The sequence below is a fragment of the Oncorhynchus clarkii genome, chromosome 4 (assembly GCF_045791955.1).
Source record: "Oncorhynchus clarkii lewisi isolate Uvic-CL-2024 chromosome 4, UVic_Ocla_1.0, whole genome shotgun sequence".
In the NCBI taxonomy this organism is placed as follows: Eukaryota; Metazoa; Chordata; class Actinopteri; order Salmoniformes; family Salmonidae; genus Oncorhynchus; species Oncorhynchus clarkii.
In genome coordinates this window covers 53127332-53154898 of record NC_092150.1, presented here as the reverse complement: position 1 = coordinate 53154898, position 27567 = coordinate 53127332, and the positions used below count along the sequence as shown (strand labels likewise).

Here is a 27567-nt window from a genome sequence, read left to right as displayed (position 1 = left end):
CGTTTCATCTTCAATGCCCTTGCTGATGGAAGGAGGTTTTCACTCAAAATCTCACGATAGATAGCCCCATTCATTCTTTCCTTTACACAGATCAGTCGTCCTGGTCCCTTTGCAGAACAACAGCCCCAAACCATGATGTTTCCACCCCCATGTTTCATAGTAGGCATGGTGGTCTTTGGATGCAACTCAGCATTCTTTGTCCTCCAAACACGACGAGTTGAGTTTTTACCAAAAAGTTATATTTTGGTTTCATCTGACCATATGACATTCTCCCAATCTTCTTCTGGATCATCCAAATGCTCTCTAGCAAACTTCAGACGGGCCTGGACATGTACTGGCTTAAGCAGGGGGACACGTCTGGCACTGCAGGATTTGAGTCCCTGGCGGCGTAGTGTGTTACTGATGGTAGGCTTTGTTACTTTGGTCCCAGCTCTCTGCAGGTCATTCACTAGGTCCCCCCGTGTGGTTCTGGGATTTTTGCTCACCGTTCTTGTGATCATTTTGACCCCACGGGGTGAGATCTTGCGTGGAGCCCCAGATCGAGGAAGATTATCAGTGGTCTTGTATGTCTTCCATTTCCTAATAATTGCTCCCACAGTTGATTTATTCAAACCAAGCTGCTTAACTATTGCAGATTCAGTCTTCACAGCCTGGTGCAGGTCTACAATTGTGTTTCTGGTGTCCTTTGACAGCTCTTTGGTCTTGGCCATAGTAGAGTTTGGAGTGTGACTGTTTGAGGTTGTGGACAGGTGTCTTTTATACTGATAACAAGTTCAAACAGGTGCCATTAATACAGGTAACGAGTGGAGGACAGAGGAGCCTCTTAAAGAAGAAGTTACAGGTCTGTGGGAGCCAGAAATCTTGCTTGTTTATAGGTGACCAAATACTTATTTTCCAGCATAATTGGCAAATAAATTCATACATATCTAATTTTGTCTGTCATAGTTGAAGTGTACCTATGATGAAAGTTACATCATAGGTAGAACTTAGGTAGAACTTTCACAATTGGGAGAACTTGCACAATTGGTGGCTGACTAAATACTTTTTTGCCCCACTGTATGTATGCCAGGGAACATGTGTGTATGCGTGTGTGTGTGTGTACATAAAGTGTTTATTACCTTCAGGTCTCTGTGTACAATCTTTTTCTGATGGCAGTACTGCACAGCTGACACAATCTGGAAAGGACCAAGACCATAGAATTAAACTTAGAAGATATTATGGCGTTTACAAGTTGTTATAAAAGTTATTCTAACTACAGCCCTTTAGATTTGGAGTTTGACACGTGACAGAGGAGCTTGGGGTTAATTTGGGACTGGTCAACACTGTCTGGTGTGTGAGTGTGTTTGTGTGTGCATGAGAACCCGCACTCACTTCTCAGAACTTCATTGATTGGACAACAGGGAAGTGACTGTGGCCAGTACTGCGTCACGCACGGTGTGTGTCTGTGTGTGTATGTTAGATCTGGGAGGTTTCCCCATCCAGGTAAGCAGGGGCTGAACAGAACTAGCTAGTGACTGATTACTGTCAACAACATACTATATAACTACAACAATATCTATCAATGTACATATCCATTGGGGTAATACATATCAATGTACCTATCCATTGGGGTAATACATATCAATGTACCTATCCATTGGGGTAATACATTTTCATTTTATTAATGCTGACGTGTTCTGGTTGCACTCCTCTCCCCTTCTATCCTCCTCCCCTCTCCTTTACTCCTCTTTTACCCATCCCTCTTTTTGCCCCCTCCCCTCTCCTTTACTTCTCTTTTACCCATCCCTCTTTTCTCCCCCTCCCCTCTCCTTTACTCCTCTTTTACCCATCCCTCTTTTTGCCCCCTCCCCTCTCCTTTACTTCTCTTTTACCCATCCCTCTTTTCTCCCCCTCCCCTCCCCTATCCTTACTCCTCTTTTACCCATCCCTCTTTTCTCCCCCTCCCCTCTCCTTTACTTCTCTTTCACCCATCCCTCTTTTCTCCCCCTCCCCTCCCCTCTCCTTACTCCTCTTTTACCCATCCCTCTTTTCTCCCCCTCCCCTCTCCTTTACTCCTCTTTTACCCATCCCTCTTTTCTCCCCCTCCCCTCCCCTCTCCTTACTCCTCTTTTACCCATCCCTCTTTTCTCCTCCTGCCCTCCCCCTCCCCTCTCCTTACTACTCTTTTACCCATCCCTCTTTTCTCCCCCTCCCCCTCTCCTTACTCCTCTTTTACCCATCCCTCTTTTCTCCCCCTCCCTTCTCCTTTACTCCTCTTTTACCCATCCCTCTTTTCTCCCCCTCCACCTCCCCTCTCCTTTACTCCTCTTTTACCCATCCCTCTTTTCTCCCCCTCCCCTCTCCTTTATTCCTCTTTATCCCATCAATCTTTTCTCTCCCTCCCCTCCCCTCTCCTTTACTCCTCTTTTACCCATCCCTCTTTTCTCCCCCTCCCCTCCCCTCTCCTTACTCCTCTTTTATCCATCCCTCTTTTCTCCTCCTCCCCTCTCCTTACTAATCTTTTACCCATCCCTCTTTTCTCCCCCTCCCCCTCTCCTTACTCCTCTTTTACCCATCCCTCTTTTCTCCCCCTCCCCCTCTCCTTACTCCTCTTTTACCCATCCCTCTTTTCTCCCCCTCCCCTCTCCTTTACTCCTCTTTTACCCATCCCTCTATTCTCCCCCTCCCCCCCTCCCCTCTCCTTTACTTCTCTTTTACCCATCCCTCTTTTCTCCCCCTCCCCTCTCCTTTACTCCTCTTTTACCCATCCCTCTTTTCTCCCCCTCCCCTCTCATTTACTCCTCTTTTACCCATCCCTCTATTCTCCCCCTCCCCTCTCCTTTACTTCTCTTTTACCCATCCCTCTTTTCTCCCCCTCCCCTCTCCTTTACTCCTCTTTTACCCATCCCGCTTTTCTCCCCCTCCCCTCCCCTCTCCTTACTCCTCTTTTACCCATCCCTCTTTTCTCCCCCTCCCCTCTCCTTACTCCTCTTTTACCCATCCCTCTTTTCTCCCCCTCCCCCCTCTCCTCTACTCCTCTTTTACCCATCCCTCTTTTCTCCCCCTCCCCTCTCCTTACTCCTCTTTTATCCCATCCCTCTTTTCTCCCCCTCCCCCCTCTCCTTTACTCCTCTTTTACCCATCCCTCTTTTCTCCCCCTCCCCTCTCCTTACTCCTCTTTTACCCATCCCTCTTGTCTCCCCCTTCCCCCCTCTCCTTTACTCCTCTTTTACCCATCCCTCTATTCTCCCCCTCTCCCCCTCCCCTCTCCTTCTCTTTTACCCATCCCTCTTTTCTCCCCCTCCCCTCTCCTTTACTCCTCTTTTACCCATCCCTCTTTTCTCCCCCTCCCCTCTCATTTACTCCTCTTTTACCCATCCCTCTATTCTCCCCCTCCCCTCTCCTTTACTTCTCTTTTACCCATCCCTCTTTTCTCCCCCTCCCCTCTCCTTTACTCCTCTTTTACCCATCCCGCTTTTCTCCCCCTCCCCTCCCTCTCCTTATTCCTCTTTTACCCATCCCTCTTTTCTCCCCCTCCCCCCCCTTACTCCTCTTTTACCCATCCCTCTTTTCTCCCCCTCCACCTCCCCTCTCCTTTACCCATCCCTCTTTTCTCCCCCTCTCCCTCCCCTCTCCTTTACTCCTCTTTTACCCATCCCTCTTTTCTCCCCTCCCCTCTCCTTTACTCCTCTTTTCTCCTCCTCCCCTCCCCTCTCCTTACTCCTCTTTTACCCATCCCTCTTTTCTCCCCCTCCCGTTACTCCTCTTTTACCCATCCCTCTTTTCTCCCCCTCCCCTCTCCTTTATTCCTCTTTATCCCATCAATCTTTTCTCCCCCTCCCCTCCCCTCTCCATTACTCCTCTTTTACCCATCCCTCTTTTCTCCCCCTCCCCTCCCCTCTCCTTACTCCTCTTTTCTCCTCCTCCCCTCTCCTTACTACTCTTTTACCCATCCCTCTTTTCTCCCCCTCCCCCTCTCCTTACTCCTCTTTTACCCATCCCTCTTTTCTCCCCCTCCCCTCCCCTCTCCTTTACTCCTCTTTTACCCATCCCTCTTTTCTCCCCCTCCACCTCCCCTCTCCTTTACCCATCCCTCTTTTCTCCCCCTCCCCTCCCCTCTCCTTTACTCCTCTTTTACCCATCCCTCTTTTCTCCCCCTCCCCTCCCCTCTCCTTACTCCTCTTTTATCCATCCCTCTTTTCTCCTCCTCCCCTCTCCTTACTACTCTTTTACCCATCCCTCTTTTCTCCCCCTCCCCCTCTCCTTACTCCTCTTTTACCCATCCCTCTTTTCTCCCCCTCCCCTCTCCTTTACTCCTCTTTTACCCATCCCTCTTGTCTCCCCCTTCCCCCCTCTCCTTTACTCCTCTTTTACCCATCCCTCTATTCTCCCCCTCCCCCCCTCCCCTCTCCTTTACTTCTCTTTTACCCATCCCTCTTTTCTCCCCCTCCCCTCTCCTTTACTCCTCTTTTACCCATCCCTCTTTTCTCCCCCTCCCCTCTCATTTACTCCTCTTTTACCCATCCCTCTATTCTCCCCCTCCCCTCTCCTTTACTTCTCTTTTACCCATCCCTCTTTTCTCCCCCTCCCCTCTCCTTTACTCCTCTTTTACCCATCCCGCTTTTCTCCCCCTCCCCTCCCCTCTCCTTACTCCTCTTTTACCCATCCCTCTTTTCTCCCCCTCCCCTCTCCTTACTCCTCTTTTACCCATCCCTCTTTTCTCCCCCTCCCCCCCGCTCCTTTACTCCTCTTTTACCCATCCCTCTTTTCTCCCCCTCCCCTCTCCTTACTCCTCTTTTATCCCATCCCTCTTTTCTCCCCCTCCCCCCCTCTCCTTTACTCCTCTTTTACCCATCCCTCTTTTCTCCCCCTCCCCTCTCCTTACTCCTCTTTTACCCATCCCTCTTGTCTCCCCCTTCCCCCCTCTCCTTTACTCCTCTTTTACCCATCCCTCTATTCTCCCCCTCCCCCCTCCCCTCTCCTTTACTTCTCTTTTACCCATCCCTCTTTTCTCCCCCTCCCCTCTCCTTTACTCCTCTTTTACCCATCCCTCTTTTCTCCCCCTCCCCTCTCATTTACTCCTCTTTTACCCATCCCTCTATTCTCCCCCTCCCCTCTCCTTTACTTCTCTTTTACCCATCCCTCTTTTCTCCCCCTCCCCTCTCCTTTACTCCTCTTTTACCCATCCCGCTTTTCTCCCCCTCCCCTCCCCTCTCCTTATTCCTCTTTTACCCATCCCTCTTTTCTCCCCCTCCCCCCCCTTACTCCTCTTTTACCCATCCCTCTTTTCTCCCCCTCCACCTCCCCTCTCCTTTACCCATCCCTCTTTTCTCCCCCTCCCCCTCCCCTCTCCTTTACTCCTCTTTTACCCATCCCTCTTTTCTCCCCTCCCCTCTCCTTTACTCCTCTTTTCTCCTCCTCCCCTCCCCTCCCCTCTCCTTACTCCTCTTTTACCCATCCCTCTTTTCTCCCCCTCCCGTTACTCCTCTTTTACCCATCCCTCTTTTCTCCCCCTCCCCTCTCCTTTATTCCTCTTTATCCCATCAATCTTTTTCCCCCCCTCCCCTCCCCTCTCCTTTACTCCTCTTTTACCCATCCCTCTTTTCTCCCCCTCCCCTCCCCTCTCCTTACTCCTCTTTTCTCCTCCTCCCCTCTCCTTACTACTCTTTTACCCATCCCTCTTTTCTCCCCCTCCCCCTCTCCTTACTCCTCTTTTACCCATCCCTCTTTTCTCCCCCTCCACCTCCCCTCTCCTTTACCCATCCCTCTTTTCTCCCCCTCCCCTCCCCTCTCCTTTACTCCTCTTTTACCCATCCCTCTTTTCTCCCCCTCCACCTCCCCTCTCCTTTACCCATCCCTCTTTTCTCCCCCTCCCCTCCCCTCTCCTTTACTCCTCTTTTACCCATCCCTCTTTTCTCCCCCTCCCCTCCCCTCTCCTTACTCCTCTTTTATCCATCCCTCTTTTCTCCTCCTCCCCTCTCCTTACTACTCTTTTACCCATCCCTCTTTTCTCCCCCTCCCCCTCTCCTTACTCCTCTTTTACCCATCCCTCTTTTCTCCCCCTCCCCTCTCCTTTACTCCTCTTTTACCCATCCCTCTTGTCTCCCCCTTCCCCCCTCTCCTTTACTCCTCTTTTACCCATCCCTCTATTCTCCCCCTCCCCTCGCCTTTACTTTTCTTTTACCCATCCCTCTTTTCTCCCCCTCCCCTCTCCTTTACTCCTCTTTTACCCATCCCTCTTTTCTCCCCCTCCCCTCTCATTTACTCCTCTTTTACCCATCCCTCTATTCTCCCCCTCCCCTCTCCTTTACTTCTCTTTTACCCATCCCTCTTTTCTCCCCCTCCCCTCTCCTTTACTCCTCTTTTACCCATCCCGCTTTTCTCCCCCGCCCCTCCCCTCTCCTTATTCCTCTTTTACCCATCCCTCTTTTCTCCCCCTCCCCCCCCTTACTCCTCTTTTACCCATCCCTCTTTTCTCCCCCTCCACCTCCCCTCTCCTTTACCCATCCCTCTTTTCTCCCCCTCCCCTCTCCTTTACTCCTCTTTTACCCATCCCTCTTTTCTCCTCCTCCCCTCCCCTCCCCTCTCCTTACTCCTCTTTTACCCATCCCTCTTTTCTCCCCCTCCCGTTACTCCTCTTTTACCCATCCCTCTTTTCTCCCCCTCCCCTCTCCTTTATTCCTCTTTATCCCATCAATCTTTTCTCCCCCTCCCCTCCCCTCTCCTTTACTCCTCTTTTACCCATCCCTCTTTTCTCCCCCTCCCCTCCCCTCTCCTTACTCCTCTTTTATCCATCCCTCTTTTCTCCTCCTCCCCTCTCCTTACTACTCTTTTACCCATCCCTCTTTTCTCCCCCTCCCCTCCCTCTCCTTACTCCTCTTTTATCCATCCCTCTTTTCTCCTCCTCCCCTCTCCTTACTACTCTTTTACCCATCCCTCTTTTCTCCCCCTCCCCCTCTCCTTACTCCTCTTTTACCCATCCCTCTTTTCTCCCCCTCCCCTCTCCTTTACTCCTCTTTTACCCATCCCTCTTTTCTCCCCCTCCCCTCCCCCTCCCCTCTCCTTACTCCTCTTTTACCCATCCCTCTTTTCTCCCCCTCCCCTCCCCCTCCCCTCTCCTTACTCCTCTTTTACCCATCCCTCTTTTCTCCCCCTCCCTTCTCCTTTACTCCTCTTTTACCCATCCCTCTTTTCTCCCCCTCCCCTCTCCTTTATTCCTCTTTATCCCATCAATCTTTTCTCCCCCTCCCCTCCCCTCTCCTTTACTCCTCTTTTACCCATCCCTCTTTTCTCCCCCTCCCCTCCCCTCTCCTTACTCCTCTTTTATCCATCCCTCTTTTCTCCTCCTCCCCTCTCCTTACTACTCTTTTACCCATCCCTCTTTTCTCCCCCTCCCCCTCTCCTTACTCCTCTTTTACCCATCCCTCTTTTCTCCCCCTCCCCTCTCCTTTACTCCTCTTTTACCCATCCCTCTTTTATCCCCCTCCCCTCCCCTCTCCTTTACTCCTCTTTTACCCATCCCTCTTTTCTCCCCCTCCCCTCCCCCTCCCCTCTCCTTACTCCTCTTTTACCCATCCCTCTTTTCTCCCCCTCCCCTCCCCCTCCCCTCTCCTTACTCCTCTTTTACCCATCCCTCTTTTCTCCCCCTCCCCTCTCCTTTATTCCTCTTTATCCTATCAATCTTTTCTCCCCCTTTCCTCCCCTCTTCTTTACTCCTCTTTTACCCATCCCTCTTTTCTCCCCCTCCCCTCCCCTCTCCTTACTCCTCTTTTACCCATCCCTCTTTTCTCCCCATCTCCTTTACTCTTATTTTACCCATCCCCCTCCCCTCCCCCTCCCCTCCCCCTCCCCTCTCCTTACTCCTCTTTTACCCATCCCTCTTTTCTCCCCCTCCCCTCTCCTTACTCCTCTTTTACCCATCCCTCTTTTCTCCCCCTCCCCTCCCCTCTCCTTACTCCTCTTTTACCCATCCCTCTTTTCTCCCCCTCCCCTCTCCTTACTCCTCTTTTACCCATCCCTCTTTTCTCCCCCTCCCCCCCTCTCCTTTACTCCTCTTTTACCCATCCCTCTTTTCTCCCCCTCCCCTCTCCTTACTCCTCTTTTATCCCATCCCTCTTTTCTACCCCTCCCCCCCTCTCCTTTACTCCTCTTTTACCCATCCCTCTTTTCTCCCCCTCCCCTCTCCTTTACTCCTCTTTTACCCATCCCTCTTTTCTCCCCCTCCCCTCTCATTTACTCCTCTTTTACCCATCCCTCTATTCTCCCCCTCCCCTCTCCTTTACTTATTTTTTACCCATCCCTCTTTTCTCCCCCTCCCCTCTCCTTTACTCCTCTTTTACCCATCCCTCTTTTCTCCCCCTCCCCTCCCCTCTCCTTATTCCTCTTTTACCCATCCCTCTTTTCTCCCCCTCCCTACCCTTACTCCTCTTTTACCCATCCCTCTTTTCTCCCCCTCCACCTCCCCTCTCCTTTACCCATCCCTCTTTTCTCCCCCTCCCCCTCCCCTCTCCTTTACTCCTCTTTTACCCATCCCTCTTTTCTCCTCCTCCCCTCCCCTCTCCTTATTCCTCTTTTACCCATCCCTCTTTTCTCCCCCTCCCCCCCTTACTCCTCTTTTACCCATCCCTCTTTTCTCCCCCTCCACCTCCCCTCTCCTTTACCCATCCCTCTTTTCTCCCCCTCCCCCTCCCCTCTCCTTTACTCCTCTTTTACCCATCCCTCTTTTCTCCCCCTCCCCTCTCCTTTACTCCTCTTTTCTCCTCCTCCCCTCCCCTCCCCTCTCCTTACTCCTCTTTTACCCATCCCTCTTTTCTCCCCCTCCCCTCCCCTTACTCCTCTTTTACCCATCCCTCTTTTCTCCCCCTCCCGTTACTCCTCTTTTACCCATCCCTCTTTAATCCCCCTCCCCTCTCCTTACTCCTCTATTACCCATCCCTCTTTTCTCCCCTCCCCTCTCCTTACTCCTCTTTTACCCATCCCTCTTTAATCCCCCTCCCCTCTCCTTACTCCTCTTTTACCCATCCCTCTTTTCTCCCCTCCCCTCTCCTTACTCCTCTTTTACCCATCCCTCTTTAATCCCCCTCCCCTCTCCTTACTCCTCTTTTACCCATCCCTCTTTTCTCCCCTCCCCTCTCCTTACTCCTCTTTTACCCATCCCTCTTTTCTCCCCCTCCCCTCTCCTTTACTCCTCTTTTACCCATCCCTCTTTTCTCCCCCTCCCCTCCCCTTATTCCTCTTTTACCCATCCCTCTTTTCTCCCCCTCCCCCCCTCCCCTCTCCTTACTCCTCTTTTACCCATCCCTCTTTTCTCCCCCTCCCCTCTCCTTTACTCCTCTTTTACCCATCCCTCTTTTCTCCCACCCCCTCCCCTCTCCTTTACTCCTCTTTTCTGCCCCTCCCCTCCCCTCCCCTCTCCTTACTCCTCTTTTACCCATCCCTCTTTTCTCCCCCTCCCCTCTCCTTACTCCTCTTTTACCCATCCCTCTTTTCTCCCCCTCCCCTCCCCTCCTTTACTCCTCTTTTACCCATCCCTCTTTTCTCCCCCTCCCCCCCTCCCCTCTCCTTACTCCTCTTTTACCCATCCCTCTTTTCTCCCCTCCCCTCTCCTTTACTCCTCTTTTATCCATCCATATTTTCTCCCCCCCCCCCTCTCCTTTACTCCTCTTTTATCCATCCATATTTTCTCCCATCTTCCTTTCACCCCCCCTTCTCCTAGCTCCCTGTCCCAGCTCTTACATCAAGTGACCCAGATATCCCCATCTCCACAGCGACAGTGGCCTGAACCAATGAGGAGAAGGGGTGGGGTCAGGGGAGCCCCTGTCTGGACTTACGGGAGACCCCCTTTCATTGATTGGCTGAAAATGACAGGAATGGCCAAGGATCTTCCCAGTTCCCAACGAAATATGATGATATGTTTGTGTGTTAGCATGTTTGTGTGTGAGGGGGGGCTTACGTCTGTGTGTGTGTGGGTGTGGCTTGAAAGTCTGTCACCCAGCAAGGGTGACTTTGAACATGGGGTGTGTATGTTAGTGTATGTGCGTGCGTGTAGGGCTGCATCCAGTCTGCTGCAATACCTGTCTAAATTTTGCCCTGGCTTCCTTCTCCTTCATCCTCCCGTGAGCTACGAGGTAGTCAAAGACCTCCCCTAGAAGGAAGGGAGAGCGAGACAGAGAGAGAGAGAGAGAGAGTCCGAGAGAGGTTTGAGTTCAACTTTGACTGAATGGAGACATTCTAAGACCAACCCTCCTCCTGGAGAGCTACTGGTTGTGCAGGATCTTGCTCCAGCCCTGCCCTCAAACACAGCTAATTCCACTAATAGACAACTCATCAGGACCTTGATTGCCTGAAGCAGGTGAGTTAGCACAGGGCTTGGGCAAAAGCCTGCACAGCCGGTAGCTCTCCAACAGAAGGGTGTCATACTATAATAATCATAATACTTGTATTTTAGATAAATAAATGAGCTTTACATGGATTATGCTCAAGGCATATTCTAAATATGATGTTGTACTGAATGACATATTACTAAGCAACTTACCTCCACTGGCATATTCCATCACCAGGTAGAGCGTTTTCTCAGTCTCTATCACCTCAAACAGTTTCACTGTGGAGGGAGGGAGAGAGAGCGGTAGAGGGTGAGAGAACGTGACATAACGAGATTAGCCAGCTTGCCTCAGGAGGGAATCGGTGCAGTAGCGCTGGCTGTTAGCTCCCAGGCTGCTGTCACGGCCTCGGAACAGCCTGGGAACACCAAAATTGTTGCAACCCCTATTGTTAGCTTGTTCAACCTCTCTTTCATATCGTCTGAGACTCCCAAAGATTGGAAAGCTTCCGCGGTCATCCCCCTCTTCAAAGGGGGAGACAGTCTAGACCCAAAGTGTTACAGACCTGTATCTATGCTACCCTGCCTTTCAAAGGTCTTCGAAAGCCAAGATAAACAGATCACCGACCATTTCGAATCCCACAGTACCTTCTCTGCTATGCAATCTGGTTTCAGAGCTGGTCATAGTCCTAAATGATATCATAGCCGCCATCGATAAGAGACAATACTGTGCAGCTGTAATTCATCGACCTGGCCAAGGCTTTCGACTCTGTCAATCACCACATCCTCATTGGCAGACTCGACAGCCTTGGTTTCTCAAATGACTGCCTCGCCTGGTTCACCAACTACTTCTCAGACAGAGTTCAGTGTGTCAAATCGGAGGGCCTGTTGTCCGGACCTCTGACAGTCTCTATGGGGGTGCCACAGAGTTCAATCCTCGGGCCGACTCTCTTCTCTGTATACATCAATGATATCGCTCTTGCTGCTGGTGATTCTCTGATCTACCTCTACGCAGACGACACCATTCTGTATACCTCTGGCCCTTCTTTGGACACTGTGTTAACTAACCTCCAGACGAGCGTCAATGCCATACAACACTCCTTCCGTGGCCTCCAACTGCTCTTAAACGCAAGCAAATCTAAATGCATGCTCTTCAACCGATCGCTGCATGCACCTGCTCATCTGTCCAGCATCACTACTCTGGACTGTTCTTGACTTAGAATATGTGGACAACTACAAATACCTAGGTGTCTGGTTAGACTGTAAACTCTCATTCCAGACTCACATTAAGCATCTCCAACCCAAAATTAAATCTAGAATTGGCTTCCTATTTCGCAACAGAGCATCCTTCACTCATGCTGCCAAACATACCCTCGTACAACTGACTATCCTACCGATCCTTGACTTCGGCGGTGTCATTTACTAAATACCCTCCAACACTCTACTCAGCAAACTGGAATCAGCCTATCACAGTGCCATCCGTTTTGTCACCAAAGCCCCATATACCACCCACCACTGCGACCTGTACGCTCTGGTTGGCTGGCCCCTGCTTTCATATCTGTTGCCAAACCCACTGGCTCCAGGTCATCTACAAGTCTCTGCTAGGTAAAGCCCTGCCTTATCTCAGCACGCGCTCCAGCAGGTATATCTCACTGGTCACCCCCAAAGCCAATTCCTCCTTTGGTTGTCTTTCCTTCCATTTCTCTGCTGCCAATGACTGGAACGAACTGCAAAAATCACTGAAGCTGGAGATTCCCATCTCCCTCACTAGCTTTAAGAACCAGCTATCAGAGCAGCTCACAGATCACTGCACCTGTACATAGCCCATCTGTAAATAGCCCATCCAACTACCTCATCGCCGTATTGTCATTTATTTTATTTATTTTGCTCCTCTGCACCCCAGTATCTCTACTTGCACACTCATCTTCTGCACATCCATCACCCCAGTGTTTAATTTGCCATACTGTAATTATTTCACCACTAAGGCATATTTATTGCCTTACCTCCCTTTTCCTACCTCATTTGCACACACTGTATATAGACTTTCTCTATTGTATTATTGACTGTGTGTTTGTTTATTCCATGTGTAACTCTGTGTTGTTGTATGTGTCGAACTGCTTTGCTTTATCTTGGCCAGGTGGCAGTTGTAAATGAGAACTTGTTCTCAACTAGCCTACCTGGTTAAATAAAGATGAAAAAAAAAAAAAAAAAAACATGAAACAGACAGGCCATAGGTAGACAGGCAGGCAGGCAGGTAGACAGGCAGGCAGGCAGGTAGACAGGCAGGTAGGCAGGCAGGCAGGTAGACAGGCAGGTAGGCAGGCAGGCAGGCAGGTAGGCAGGCAGGCAGGTAGACAGGCAGGTAGGCAGGTAGACAGGCAGGCAGGCAGGTAGACAGGCAGGTAGGCAGGCAGGCAGGTAGACAGGCAGGTAGACAGGCAGGCAGGCAGGCAGGCAGGCAGGCAGGCAGGCAGGCAGGTATCCAGGCAGGTAGGCAGGCAGGCAGGTATCCAGGCAGGTAGGCAGGCAGGCAGGCAGGCAGGCAGGCAGGCAGGCAGGCAGGTAGACAGGCAGGTAGGCAGGCCATAGGTAGACAGGCAGTCAGGCAGGCAGGCAGGTAGACAGGCAGGCAGGCACAAGAAAAGACAGATGAGTAGACAGACTCCACAATAGCAGCTCACAGCAACTCTGCTGCAGCCTCCAGCCCACCACCACCGGAGCAGATAACATGTGTGTGAGTGTTCCAGGGGGACAGGAGTGTGTAGGGTGCAGGATACAGAGCATGGAAAGGGTGAGAAACACACATGGGTGATATGTGTGTGTGTGTGTGTGTGTTCCAGGGGACAGGAGTGTGTAGGGTACAGGATACAGAGCATGGAAAGGGTGAGAAACACACATGGGTGATGTGTGTGAGTTCCAGGGGGACAGGAGTGTGTAGGGTACGGGATACAGAGCATGGAAAGGGTGAGAAACACACATGGGTGATGTGTGTGTGTGTTCCAGGGGACAGGAGTGTGTAGGGTACGGGATACAGAGCATGGAAAGGGTGAGAAACACACATGGGTGATGTGTGTGTGTGTTCCAGGGGACAAGAGTGTGTAGGGTACGGGATACAGAGCATGGAAAGGGTGAGAAACACACATGGGTGATGTGTGTGTGTGTGTGTTCCAGGGGACAGGAGTGTGTAGGGTACAGGATACAGAGCATGGAAAGGGTGAGAAACACACATGGGTGATGTGTGTGTGTTCCAGGGGGACAGGAGTGTGTAGGGTACGGGATACAGAGCATGGAAAGGGTTAGAAACACACAACACACATGGGTGATGTGTGTGTGTGTGTGTGTGTTCCAGGGGGACAGGAGTGTGTAGGGTACGGGATACAAAGCATGGAAAGGGTGAGAAACACACATGGGTGATGTGTGTGTGTGTGTGTTCCAGGGGACAGGAGTGTGTAGGGTACGGGATACAGAGCATGGAAAAGGTGAGAAACACACATGGGTGATGTGTGTGTGTGTGTGTGTGTTCCAGGGGGACAGGAGTGTGTAGGGTACGGGATACAGAGCATGGAAAGGTTTAGAAACACACATGGGTGATGTGTGTGTGTTTGTTCCAGGGGGACAGGAGTGTGTAGGGTACGGGATACAGAGCATGGAAAGTATGAGAAACACACATGAGTGATGTGTGTGTGTGTGTTCCAGGGGACAGGAGAGAGGAGAGAAACACACAACACACATGGGTGATGTGTGTGCACGTGTGCCTCCAAACACTCTCATAGCCATTTCTCATAGGCCTTGAATGCATTATGCCAATTGCTTCAGTGATGTGCCATGACTGGACACGAAGCGCTAGGCTGAGGGAATGTGAAATCAAAGCCTACAGTTAGATGGAAAAATCACCAGCCATCAGGCTAAATCCCTCCCTATCTAACTGAATTGGAGCAGAGATGAGCACGACTCTCTTTCTAAATCACTATCTGGTTCACTTTGTCTGTGGGTGCCCTCCAGAAGACACACATTCTGCAGAACTAGGACAATATTTAATCATATTGATGTCTGGTACATTAAAAACTTATGTGGATGTTGAATTGCACAGAATGCACCCTGCTTGTCTGTCGGTTAGGGCTGCACAATTAAATCAAATTCACATCCTAATATCGACATGTGCAATATCCATATCGCATGCAATATTTTGAAGAACAATTTTTATTTGATTTAACTAGGAAAGTCAGTTAAGAACAAATTCTTATTAACAATGGGTTAACTGCCTTGTTCAGGGGCAGAACAAGAGATTTTTTACCATGTCAGCTCGGGGATTCGATCCAGCAACTTTTTGGTAACTGGCCCAACCACGAGGCTACCTGCTGCCCCAACGATGCTGCGTTCCACTTTGCTTCTTAATATAAATCATTCTATTACTATGATTCCAACAGTTCACCCAAGTGGTTTGATTTATATCAAGTCAAATTGCAATATTTGGTAAAAATAAAAAAAAAAGATTACATTTTTTGCCCATATCGTGCAGCCCTACTTGTCTGTCTGTCATTCAGACCTTCTCAACTGATCACCAAGTCCTTGATCGGGCAAATCAGGAGTGTTTTTTACATTTAATTTAACCAGGCAAGTCAGTTTAGAACAAATTCTTATTTATGACGGCCTAAGAACAGTGGTTTAACTGCCTTGTTCATGGGCAGAATGACAGATTTGTACCTTGTCAGCTCGGGGAATCGATCGAGCAACCTTTCGGTTACTAGCCCAACGCTCTAACCACTAGGCTACATATATTTGTTAGAGATGAGAGAGAACAAAACTGTGCACTCCCTGGGTGTCCCCACCAACAAGGAAACCCTGCTATGAAAGGAAGATAACTGAACATATGGCCCAGAAGTCAAATTGTTACTCTTAGCAACATTTGGCATAATCTGAACATTTATGTATCTGGCTGCTTATTAAAAAATGTATCCCTCAGTCTCTCTCCCTCTATTTATCTTACCTCTTCACAGTCTGTATCAATTAGTCTCGCATCTCTCCCTCTGTCTTGTAATTTCCTTCAGTCTCGCTCCCTCTATTTATAATACCTCTTCACAGTCTGTATCCCTCAGTCTCTCTCCCTCTATTTATAATACCTCTTCACAGTCTGTATCCCTCAGTCTCTCTCCATCTCTTCACAGTCTGTATCCCTCAGTCTCTCTCCCTCTATTTATAATACCTCTTCACTGTCTGTATCCCTCAGTCTCTCTCCCTCTATATTACCTCCTCACTGTCTGTATCCCTCAGTCTCTCTCCCTCTATATTACCTCTTCACTGTCTGTATCCCTCAGTCTCTCTCCCTCTATATTACCTCTTCACTGTCTGTATCCCTCAGTCTCTCTCCCTCTATTTATATTACCTCTTCACCGTCTGTATCCCTGTCTCTCTCCATCTCTTCACTGTCTGTATCCCTCAGTCTCTCTCCCTCTATTTATATTACCTCTTCACTGTCTGTATCCCTCAGTCTCTCTCCCTCTCTTCACTGTCTGTATCCCTCAGTCTCTCTCCCTCTCTTCACTGTCTGTATCCCTCAGTCTCTCTCCATCTCTTCACTGTCTGTATCCCTCAGTCTCGCTCCCTCTATTTAAATTACCTCTTCACTGTCTGTATCCCTCAGTCTCTCTCCCTCTATTTATAATACCTCTTCACTGTCTGTATCCCTCAGTCTCTCTCCCTCTATATTACCTCTTCACTGTCTGTATCTCTCAGTCTCTCTCCCTCTATTTATATTACCTATTCACTGTCTGTATCCCTCAGTCTCCCTCCCTCTCTTCACTGTCTGTATCCCTCAGTCTCTCTCCCTCTATTTATATTACCTCTTCACTGTCTGTATCCCTCAGTCTCTCTCCCTCTCTTCACTGTCTGTATCCCTCAGTCTCTCTCCCTCTATTTATATTACCTCTTCACTGTCTGCATCCCTCAGTCTCTCTCCCTCTATTTATATTACATCTTCACTGTCTGCATCCCTCAGTCTCTCTCCCTCTATATTACCTCTTCACTGTCTGTATCCCTCAGTCTCTCTCCCTCTCTTCACTGTCTGTATCCCTCAGTCTCTCTCCCTCTATTTATATTACTTAGCACAATTAGTTTGCATTATATAGACCAATGCTTTTTTCTGCGATCGAATCAAGATTATGTCCGCCCCTTTTCAATGCAACAAACCAAAAACAAACCAGATCAGTTGAGAGCCACATTTCCACATTTGTTGATGTTCTTTGCTAATTAGCAAGTTATTAGCCCAGTTATAGATAAGCATAGGTCAGCAATGGAGAGTTACTGCTTCCTACAAGAGTACAAAACGTGTAGGCTTATAGGAGTTACTGCTTCCAACAAGAGTACAAAACGTGTAGGCTTATACCCTGACTACACCGCTCGCGTCGTGTGTGTTACAAAATAAATGTAGAAATCTATATTATTCAATTATTGCACCCACACCTCTCGCACGCGCCAACGAGCGTCTGCGTTGCCAAGGGCTAAAATAGAAGTCAGTTCTATTTCTGATTGCACTGCCTCTTCCAGTCCTGCCTCTCCCATCTCCTCGTTGTTTTCTAGAAGCAGGTACCCACGTGCCATCTCCTCATTGGTTATACACACATGGGTGACAAAGACAAACAAGGTCGGTGGCGGTAATGCACCTAATGTCTGAAAGTTGCCAATCACAATGTAAAGTCCAGAAAAGAAAAATCCTGGAAGGAGGAGAGATGACTAGAAACGATTTGGTTGACTGTTTTACGTGTAGATTAATTGTCGGAGTAGAGGACCTTGTGCATTTCAGGTAAAATAACTAAATGTTTATATCCCAGGACAAATTAGCTAGCAACAGTAAGCTAGTTAAATAGCTAGTTAAACTCCTGCTCCATTCTCAACTGTTCTGCCTGCGGCTATGGAACCCTGACCTATTCACCGGACGTGCTACCTGTCCCAGATCTGATGTTTTCAACTCTCTAGAGACAGCAGGAGCGGTAGAGATTAGAGGTCGACCGATTAATCGTAATGGCCGATTAATTAGGGCCGATTTCAAGTTTTAATAACAATCGGAAATCGGTATTTTTGGGCGCCGATTTGCCAATTTGTTTTTATTTTTTTATATACCTTTATTTAACTAGGCAAGTCAGTTAAGAACACATTCTTATTTTCAATGACGGCCTAGGAACGGTTCGTTAACTGCCTCGTTCAGGGACAGAACGACAGATGTTCACCTTGTGAGCTCGGGGGATCCAATCGTGCAACCTTACAGTTAACTAGTCCAACGCAATAACGACCTGTCTCTCTCTCGTTGCACTCCACAAGGAGACTGCCTGTTACGTGAATGCAGTAAGCCAAGGTAAGTTGCTAGCTAGCATTAAACTTATCTTATAAAAAACAATCAATCATAATCACTAGTTAACTACACATGGTTTATGATATTACTAGATATTATCTAGAGTGCCATGCGTTGTATATAATCCAACTGAGCATACAAGTATCTACGTATCTTGAGCGGTGATAGGCAGAAGCAGGCGCGTAAACATTCATTTAAACAGCACTTTTGTGCGTTTTGCCAGCAGCTCTTCGTTGTGCGTCAAGCATTGCGCTGTTTATGACTTCAAGCCTATCAAATCCCGAGTTTAGGCTGGTGTAACCGAAGTGAAATGGCTAGCTAGTTAGCGCGCGCTAATAGCATTTCAAACGTCACTCGCTCTGAGCCTTCTAGTAGTTGTTCCCCTTGCTATGCATGGGTAACGCTGCTTCAATGGTGGCTGTTGTCGTTGTTGTGTTCCTGGTTCGAGCCCAGAGAGGAGCGAGGAGAGGGTCGGAAGCAATACTGTTACACTGGCAAAACTAAAGTGCCTATAAGAACATCCAATAGTCAAAGGTTAATGAAATACAAATGGTATCGAGGGAAATAGTCCTATAATTCCAATAATAACTACAACCTAAAACTTCTTACCTTGGGAATATTGAAGACTCATGTTAAAAGGAACCACCAGCTTTCAAAAGTTTTCATGTTCTGAGCAAGGAACTGAAACATTAGCTTTCTTACATAGCACATAATGCACTTTTACTTTCTTCTCCAACACTTTGTTTTTGCATTATTTAAACCAAATTCAACATGTTTCATTATTTACTTGAGGCTAAATTGATTTTATTGATGTATTATATTCAGTTAAAATAAGTGTTAATTCAGTATTGTTGTAATTGTCATTATTACAAATAAATAAATACAAAACTTGTCTGATTAATCGGTATCGGCTTTTTTTGGTCCTCCAATAATCGGTATGGGTATCGGCGTTGAAAAATCATAAATCGGTCGACCTCTAGTAGAGATACTCTCAATGATCGGCTATGAAAAGCCAACTGACATTTACTCCTGAGGTGCTGACTTGTTGCACACTAATCACAACTACTGTGATTTATTATTTGTATTTTTATTATTTTACGATGGAGCACGCGTGTAGCCGGTTTGGGTTCCGTGTTAGCCTACAATTCAATCTGTCAGGTCAAATATGCAAATAAGCCAATAGGCAGAGGGGTAGCTTACATTGTCTAAATCTCTGTATGGTAATAATTCATTATATTTTGTAAAGTAAACACAGTAAAAGGCAGTTTAAAGACACCTATTTGGCCCATGGCGTTACAAACCAAGCAGAAAATTACATATTAAAATGTCAAGTCTTCATAATGTAAAAAGCATTTTTTTAAGTGTCATGCAATGTAAGGCTGCATTGACCCCCACATATAGGCTATAGGCTATATTGCATTGTAGGCTATATTGCATAAATCTAAATGCTATTTCCATGTGAAAATGTTACGGAATTTGTTCCATTGGTTTTGTTGGTAGGCCTACATTATGCTCAAATTGCCAAAATAGCCTATTGGCTACTGTCTTATACTGTAAGGGTACAGCCTCAGTGGTCACTGTAAACGAGCACCGGAAGTTGCACAAAATTCTCACAACATTCAAGTTTCCGCTCACAAGACCTAAAATTTGCTCAGCGGCAAAAACATTTGAGGGAACATTGCCCACCTCGTCTCTCACTTTTCCCGAACACCTGTCATATTTTAACTCGATATGCTTTATTGGCATCGCAATTTGAAATTCACTGAGGGCATATCTTTCCGTCCCTCCCGTTCACCCTATTAACTAACACAGTTTATTTCTCCATATCATCCTCCTTCCCTCCCTGACCTACCTGGCTTGGTGGGAGGGAGAAAGTGGGAGAGCGGAAGTTGAGTGAGAGAAACACAAACAAAATGGCTTCCCACAGGCATAACCAAACGATCTCCAACCACATGCCGGCGGATTCAGACCACCAAAGGGGAGCCTGCTGGGCAAGGCAAGGCAGGCGATCACAAATCAGCTTTGTAGATGACATTTCCCATTTATTTATTTTTTGGCATATGAAACTTACTGAATATATGAGATCCTTGCACACTCCTCTTTCATGAGCAATTTTAAAGAAGACAAAAACATTAAAATAGAGGCATTCATTACAAACTTTATTTAAATAAATAATCAACACATCCTGGTCTTCAATCTGGACCATCAACTGATTCTGGTCTGTTAGTGCCGGGCTAGAGCATAAGCTTGAGGGAGTAGCCCAGGAGGGAGTAGCCCTCCTATTGATATGAACAGAGAAAGAAACGTCATTGCCATGACAACTGGTACCACTTCTCATGGCCTCTTTCTTTTTGGGCTCTTTCCAGGTTTTCCTGAGAGGGCTGGTGTGTATGAGCGTGGGCACACTCACACAACACGAACATGGAAGACACAAAACACAGCAACACGGAGACAAACACAATTAGGCTAAAGATAGCCACAGTAGGAAGTGGAGTGCCATTTTTCAGTTCATTAGAATGAATGAGAGAGATTGGGAGGTACACTATGTTGACACCTGCTCATCGAACATCTCATTCCAAAAGCATGGTGATTACTATGGAGTTTGTCCCCCTTTTGCTGCTATAACTGCCTCCACTCGTCTGGGAAGGTTTTCTACTAGATGTTGAAACATTGCTGTGGGGACTTGCTTCCATTCAGCCACAAGAGCATTAGTGAGGTCGGGCACTGATGTTGGGTGATTAGGCCTGGCACTCAGTTGGCGTTCCAAATCATCCCAAAGGTGTTCAATGGGGTTGAGGTCAGGGCTCTGTGCAGGCCAGTCAAGTTCTTCCACACCGATCTCGACAAACAATTTCTGTATGGACCTCGCTTTGTACATGGGGGCATTGTCATGCTGAAACTGGAAAGGGCCTTCCCCAAACTGTTGCCATTTTTCCTTCTCCACCAAACTTTACAGTTGGCACTATGCATTCGGGCAGGTAGCGTTCTCCTGGCATCCGCCAAACCCAGATTAGTCCGTCGGACTGTTGAAGTACGATTCATCAGAGGAGGTGTTTCTACTGCTCCAGAGTCCAATGGCGGCAAGGATTTAGACCACTCCAGCCAACGCTTGGCATTGCGCATGGTGATCTCAGGCTTGTGTGCGGCTGTTCGGGCATGGAAACCCATTTCATGAAGCTCCCGACGAGCAGTTCTTCTGCTGACGTTGCTTCCAGAGGCACTTTGAAACTCACTGGGGAGCCAGGTCCAGCAAATCAGGCTTTATTACAGATAGAAATAAGCTTTTTGTGCGTATGGAACATTTCTGGGATCTTTTATTTAAACTCATGAAACATGGGACCAGCACTTTACATGTTGTGTTTATATTTTTGTTCATTATAGATGACATCACCAAAATGACAGCGGGAGAGAGGCATGTGGGGACCTGTTAGATAATCGCCAGGGCTTAATGACACACACAGAGTGACACAGGAAAAATGTCACTGTGTGTGTGTGTGTCTGTGTGTGTGTGTGTGTGTGTGTGTGTGTGTGTGTGTGTGTGTGTGTGTGTGTGTGAGAGAGAGAGAGAAAGAATGTGAACACTCCAGGAAAATAAGGGTGGAATCCTACCCAGGGATTAGAATAACGTTTGGGAATGTCACAACGTCACCACTCTGGAGACGAATTCCCAAACAGGGAGGGGGGGTAAGGGCAGATGAATGCACGCAGCTAGCATTTTGACTGGGAATGAGCCCATTCATTCAAGAAATGAAAGAAATTCCAAATTGAAAGTGAATAGACCTTGTTATTAAAATACGCTAGGAAAGTGTAAACAAACTCGTACCAGCTCGTGAATTTTTGGAGGCATGAAACCTCTATATGTTCTTGTGTTGTTTTTTACGCATGTGCATTCATGCCTATATAATTGCCCCTAGTGAAAAAATGAAAGGCTTTAAATTGTTATAAAAAGTAAAAACCATAATAAAAATCGGATTGTTTTTTACCATTTACCAAAGTCTTAGTTTTTTCCTCGCTCAACTTTTTTCATTCATATTTTTTACTCTGGACGCTTTATCTGGACATGGTTCTACAGAATCTCCACCAGCCGAAGATAAGTAGTAACATTATGCCTTCTAATTGCAGTCGCTGTACTCCTAATATACAGGAGAACTATCGCCTTACGGTGAGGATAGCCGTGCTACAAGCCCAGCTTCAGATGCAATTGTTAAGGAAAGTTCATTTAAGTGTAGGAAAGGATGAAACAGCATCTGTGCCACCAGTAAGTAAAGATAGTAGTATAAATCCCCTCGCACGGTCCCCGCAGCCGGGCAACTTTCTCGTGGCTTCTGGAAGGAAATGCTGCTCAAACGGTGTTGCTCATTCAGCCAACAGGAACTTTCAACCGGTTCTACCCATTAAGCGAGTCGGAGTCAGAGGCCGAGCCTTCTCTGGTCTCTGCTCCACCCGTTACGGGGTCTGAGCCACCGAAGCCTCCCACCATTAGCTCTGACAAAATGAAAACCCTAATCATTGGCGACTCCATTACCCACAGTATTAGACTTAAAACGAATCATCCAGCGAGTGAGCAGGGCTACCGACGTAAAGGCTCTTCTGAAGATGGTGCTGGCTATGGTTAAAACTGGCGAGTGTAGAGAGTATAGGGATATTGTTATCTACGTCGGCACCAACGATGTCAGGATGAAACAGTCAGAGGTCACCAAGCACAACATAGCGTGTAAACTAGCTTGAAAGATATCGACATCGAGTAATTGTCTCTGGCCCCCTCCCAATAAGGGGGAGTTGAACAGAGGCTTATAACTCAATCGCTGGTAGAAAACTGTTTTCTGACCATCCCAAAATATATAATTTATAGATAATTGGCACTCTTTCTGGGTCTCATCCATAAACAGGACCAAGCCTGACCTGCTGAGGAGTGACGGACGCCATCCTAGCTGGAGGGGTGTTCTCATTTTTATCTATGAACAAAGACCAGGGCTCTAACTCTACAATGAAATAGGGTGCAGGCCAGGCAGCAGGCTGTTAGCCAGCCTGCCAGCTTAGTGGAGTCTGCCACTAGCCCAGTCAGTGTAGTCAGCTCAGCTATCCCCATTGAGACTGTGTCTGTGCCTCGATCTATGTTGGGCAAAACTAAACATGGCGGTGTTCGCCATAGCAATCTCACTAGGATAAAGACCTCCTCCATTCCTGTCATTATTGAAAGAGATTGTGATACCTCACATCTCAAAATAGGACTACTTAATGTTAGATCCCTCACTTCCAAGGTAGTTATAGTCAATGAACTAATCACTGATCATAATCTTGATGTGATTGGCCTGACTGAAACATGGCTTAAACCTGATGAATTTGTTGTGTTAAATGAGGGCTCTCCTTCTGGTTACACTAGTGACCATATCCCAGTGCAGTTTTGCTAACATTGACAAGAGCAAATTTCAATAAATATATTTTTTTAAATTGCTGCATTTTCGTCTTTTGAGCTTCTCGTCATGAAATCTATACAGCCTACTCAATCACTTTTTATAGCTACTGTTTACAGGCCTCCTGGGTCGTATATATTGTTCCTCACTGAGTTCCTATCGGACCTTGTAGTCATAGCAGATAATATTCTAATTTTTGGTGACTTTAATATTCACATGGAAAAGTCCACAGACCCACTCCAGAAGGCGTTCGGAGTCATCATCGACTCAGTGGGTTTTGTCCAACATGTCTCTGGACCTACTCACTGTCACAGTCATACTCTGGACCTAGTTTTGTCCCGTTTAATAATATTGTGGATCTTAATGTTTTTCCTCATAATCCTGGGCTATCGGACCACCATATTATTTTTGCAATCGCAACAAAAATCTGCTCAGACCCCAACCAAGGATCATCAAAAGCTGTGCTATAAATTCTCAGACAACCCAACGATTCCTAGATGACCTTCCAGACTCCCAACCTACCTACAGAGTACAAAAATGTGTTAACCAACTAACTGAGGAACAAATATGTACCTTGCGTAATACTGTAGATGCAGTCACACCCCTAAAAACTAAAAACATTTCTCATAAGTTCCTAGGAAACTATGCAGTTTTTTGTTTTTTTACGTGTTATTTCTTACATTAGTACCCCAGGTCATCTTAGGTTTCATTACATACAGTCGAGAAGAACTACTGAATATAAGATCAGCGTCAACTCACCATCAGTACGACCAAGAATATGTTTTTCGCGACGCGGATCCTGTGTTCTGCCTTACAAACAGGACAACGGAGTGGATCCTATGCAGCGACCCAAAAAAACTACTCCGAAAGAGAGGGAAACGAGGCGGTCTTCTGGTCAGACTCCGGAGACGGGCACACCGTGCACCACTCCCTAGCATTCTTCTTGCCAATGTCCAGTCTCTTGACAACAAGGTTGATGAAATCCGAGCAAGGGTAGCATTCCAGAGGGACATCAGAGACTGTAACGTCCTTTGCTTCACTGAAACATGGCTCACTGGAGAGACTCTATCCGAAGCGGTGCAGCCAACGGGTTTCTCCACGCATCGCGCTGACAGAAACAAACATCTTTCTGGTAAGAAGAGGGGCGGGGGCGTATGCCTCATGGCCAACGTGACATGGTGTGATGAAAGAAACATACAGGAACTCAAATCCTTCTGTTCACCTGATTTAGAATTCCTCACAATCAAATGTAGACCGCATTAACTACCAAGAGAATTCTCTTCGATTATAATCACAGCCGTATATATCCCCCCCCCCAAGCAGACACATCGATGGCTCTAAACAAACTTTATTTAACTCTCTGCAAACTGGAAACGATTTATCCGGAGGCTGAATTCATTGTAGCTGGGGATTTTAACAAGGCTAATCTGAAAACAAGACTCCCTAAATTTTATCAGCATATCGATTGCGCAACCAGGGGTGGAAAGACCTTGGATCATTGTTACTCTAACTTCCGCGACGCATATAAGGCCCTGCCCCGCCCCCTTTTCGGAAAAGCTGACCACGACTCCATTTTGTTGATCCCTGCCTACAGACAGAAACTAAAACAAGAGGCTCCCACGCTGAGGTCTGTCCAACGCTGGTCCGACCAAGCTGACTCCACACTCCAAGACTGCTTCCATCACGTGGACTGGGAGATGTTTCGTATTGCGTCAGATCACAACATTGATGAATACGCTGATTCGGTGTGCGAGTTCATTAGAACGTGCGTTGAAGATGTCGTTCCCATAGCAACGATTAAAACATTCCCTAACCAGAAACCGTGGATTGATGGCAGCATTCGTGTGAAACTGAAAGCGCGAACCACTGCTTTTAATCAGGGCAAGGTGTCTGGTAACATGACCGAATACAAACAGTGCAGCTATTCCCTCCGCAAGGCTATCAAACAAGCTAAGCGCCAGTACAGAGACAAAGTAGAATCTCAATTCAACGGCTCAGACACAAGAGGCATGTGGCAGGGTCTACAGTCAATCACGGACTACAGGAAGAAATCCAGCCCAGTCACGGACCAGGATGTCTTGCTCCCAGGCAGACTAAATAACTTTTTTGCCCGCTTTGAGGACAATACAGTGCCACTGACACGGCCTGCAACGAAAACATGCGGTCTCTCCTTCACTGCAGCCGAGGTGAGTAAGACATTTAAACGTGTTAACCCTCGCAAGGCTGCAGGCCCAGACGGCATCCCCAGCCGCGCCCTCAGAGCATGCGCAGACCAGCTGGCCGGTGTGTTTACGGACATATTCAATCAATCCCTATACCAGTCTGCTGTTCCCACATGCTTCAAGAGGGCCACCATTGTTCCTGTTCCCAAGAAAGCTAAGGTAACTGAGCTAAACGACTACCGCCCCGTAGCACTCACATCCGTCATCATGAAGTGCTTTGAGAGACTAGTCAAGGACCATATCACCTCCACCCTACCTGACACCCTAGACCCACTCCAATTTGCTTACCGCCCAAATAGGTCCACAGACGATGCAATCTCAACCACACTGCACACTGCCCTAACCCATCTGGACAAGAGGAATACCTATGTGAGAATGCTGTTCATCGACTACAGCTCGGCATTCAACACCATAGTACCCTCCAAGCTCGTCATCAAGCTCGAGACCCTGGGTCTCGACCCCGCCCTGTGCAACTGGGTACTGGACTTCCTGACGTGCCGCCCCCAGGTGGTGAGGGTAGGCAACAACATCTCCTCCCCGCTGATCCTCAACACTGGGGCCCCACAAGGGTGCGTTCTGAGCCCTCTCCTGTACTCCCTGTTCACCCAAGACTGCGTGGCCACGCACGCCTCCAACTCAATCATCAAGTTTGCGGACGACACAACAGTGGTAGGCTTGATTACCAACAACGACGAGACGGCCTACAGGGAGGAGGTGAGGGCCCTCGGAGTGTGGTGTCAGGAAAATAACCTCACACTCAACGTCAACAAAACTAAGGAGATGATTGTGGACTTCAGGAAACAGCAGAGGGAACACCCCCCTATCCACATCGATGGAACAGTAGTGGAGAGGGTAGCAAGTTTTAAGTTCCTCGGCATACACATCACAGACAAACTGAATTGGTCTACTCACACAGACAGCATCGTGAAGAAGGCGCAGCAGCGCCTCTTCAACCTCAGGAGGCTGAAGAAATTTGGCTTGTCACCAAAAGCACTCACAAACTTCTACAGATGCACAATCGAGAGCATCCTGGCGGGCTGTATCACCGCCTGGTATGGCAACTGCACCGCCCTCAACCGTAAGGCTCTCCAGAGGGTAGTGAGGTCTGCACAACGCATCACCGGGGGCAAACTACCTGCCCTCCAGGACACCTACACCACCCGATGTCACAGGAAGGCCATAAAGATCACCAAGGACATCAACCACCCGAGCCACTGCCTGTTCACCCCGCTATCATCCAGAAGGCGAGGTCAGTACAGGTGCATCAAAGCTGGGACCGAGAGACTGAAAAACAGCTTCTATCTCAAGGCCATCAGACTGTTAAACAGCCACCACTAACATTGAGTGGCTGCTGCCAACACACTGACACTGACTCAACTCCAGCCACTTTAATAATGGGAATTGATGGGAAATGATGTAAATATATCACTAGCCACTTTAAACAATGCTACCTTATATAATGTTACTTACCCTACATTATTCATCTCATATGCATACGTATATACTGTACTCTATATCATCGACTGTATCCTTATGTAATACATGTATCACTAGCCACTTTAAACTATGCCACTTTGTTTACATACTCATCTCATTTGTACATACTGTACTCGATACCATCTACTGTATCTTGCCTATGCTGCTCTGTACCATCACTCATTCATATATCCTTATGTACATATTCTTTATCCCCTTACACTGTGTACAAGACAGTAGTTTTGGAATTGTTAGTTAGATTACTTGTTATTACTGCATTGTCGGAACTAGAAGCACAAGCATTTCGCTACACTCGCATTAACATCTGCTAACCATGTGTATGTGACAAATAAATAGAATTTGATTTGATTCTATCCACCAGATGTGTACCAAACTCACTAAAAGTAGCAGTAATAAAGTCTCTCTTGAAAAAGTCAAACCTTGACCCAGAAAATGTTTTAAAAAATAAAATCAGCCTATATCGAATTTCCCATTCCTCTCAAATGTCTTTGAAAAAGCTGTTGCGCAGTAACTCACTGCCTTCCAGAAGACAAATAATGTATATGAAACTCTTCAGTCTTGTTTTAGACCCCAGACTGCACTTGTGAAGGTGGTAAATGACCTTTTAATGGCATCAGACCAAGGCTCTGCATCTGTCCTTCTGCTCCTAGACCTTAGTGCTGCTTTTGACACCATCAATCACCACATCATTTGGAAAGACTGGAAATGCTAATTGGTCTACACGGCCAAGTTCTGGCCTGGTTTAGATCTTATCTGTCAAAGATATCAGTTCGTCTTTCTGAATGGTTTGTC

At 47.5% G+C, this 27567-nt stretch overlaps 1 protein-coding gene across 4 annotated transcripts in view; it reads right to left on the bottom strand.

The window, feature by feature from the left end:
• The window catches only part of LOC139406940 (MAP/microtubule affinity-regulating kinase 3-like), a 141852-nt gene that overhangs the window by 43529 nt on the left and 70756 nt on the right, over positions 1–27567 (bottom strand). For all 4 annotated transcript variants that reach the window (XR_011634043.1, XM_071150117.1, XM_071150118.1 and 1 more), the window contains exons 5-7: positions 10514–10579; positions 10053–10123; positions 1119–1175 (exon numbers count right to left, since the gene is read on the bottom strand). Coding sequence is in view for 3 of the 4 variants with exons in the window: in XM_071150117.1 (XP_071006218.1) it covers positions 1119–1175; positions 10053–10123; positions 10514–10579 (194 nt within the window). In the remaining variant the exon portion in view is untranslated. The remainder of the gene's footprint in view (positions 1–1118; positions 1176–10052; positions 10124–10513; positions 10580–27567) is intronic.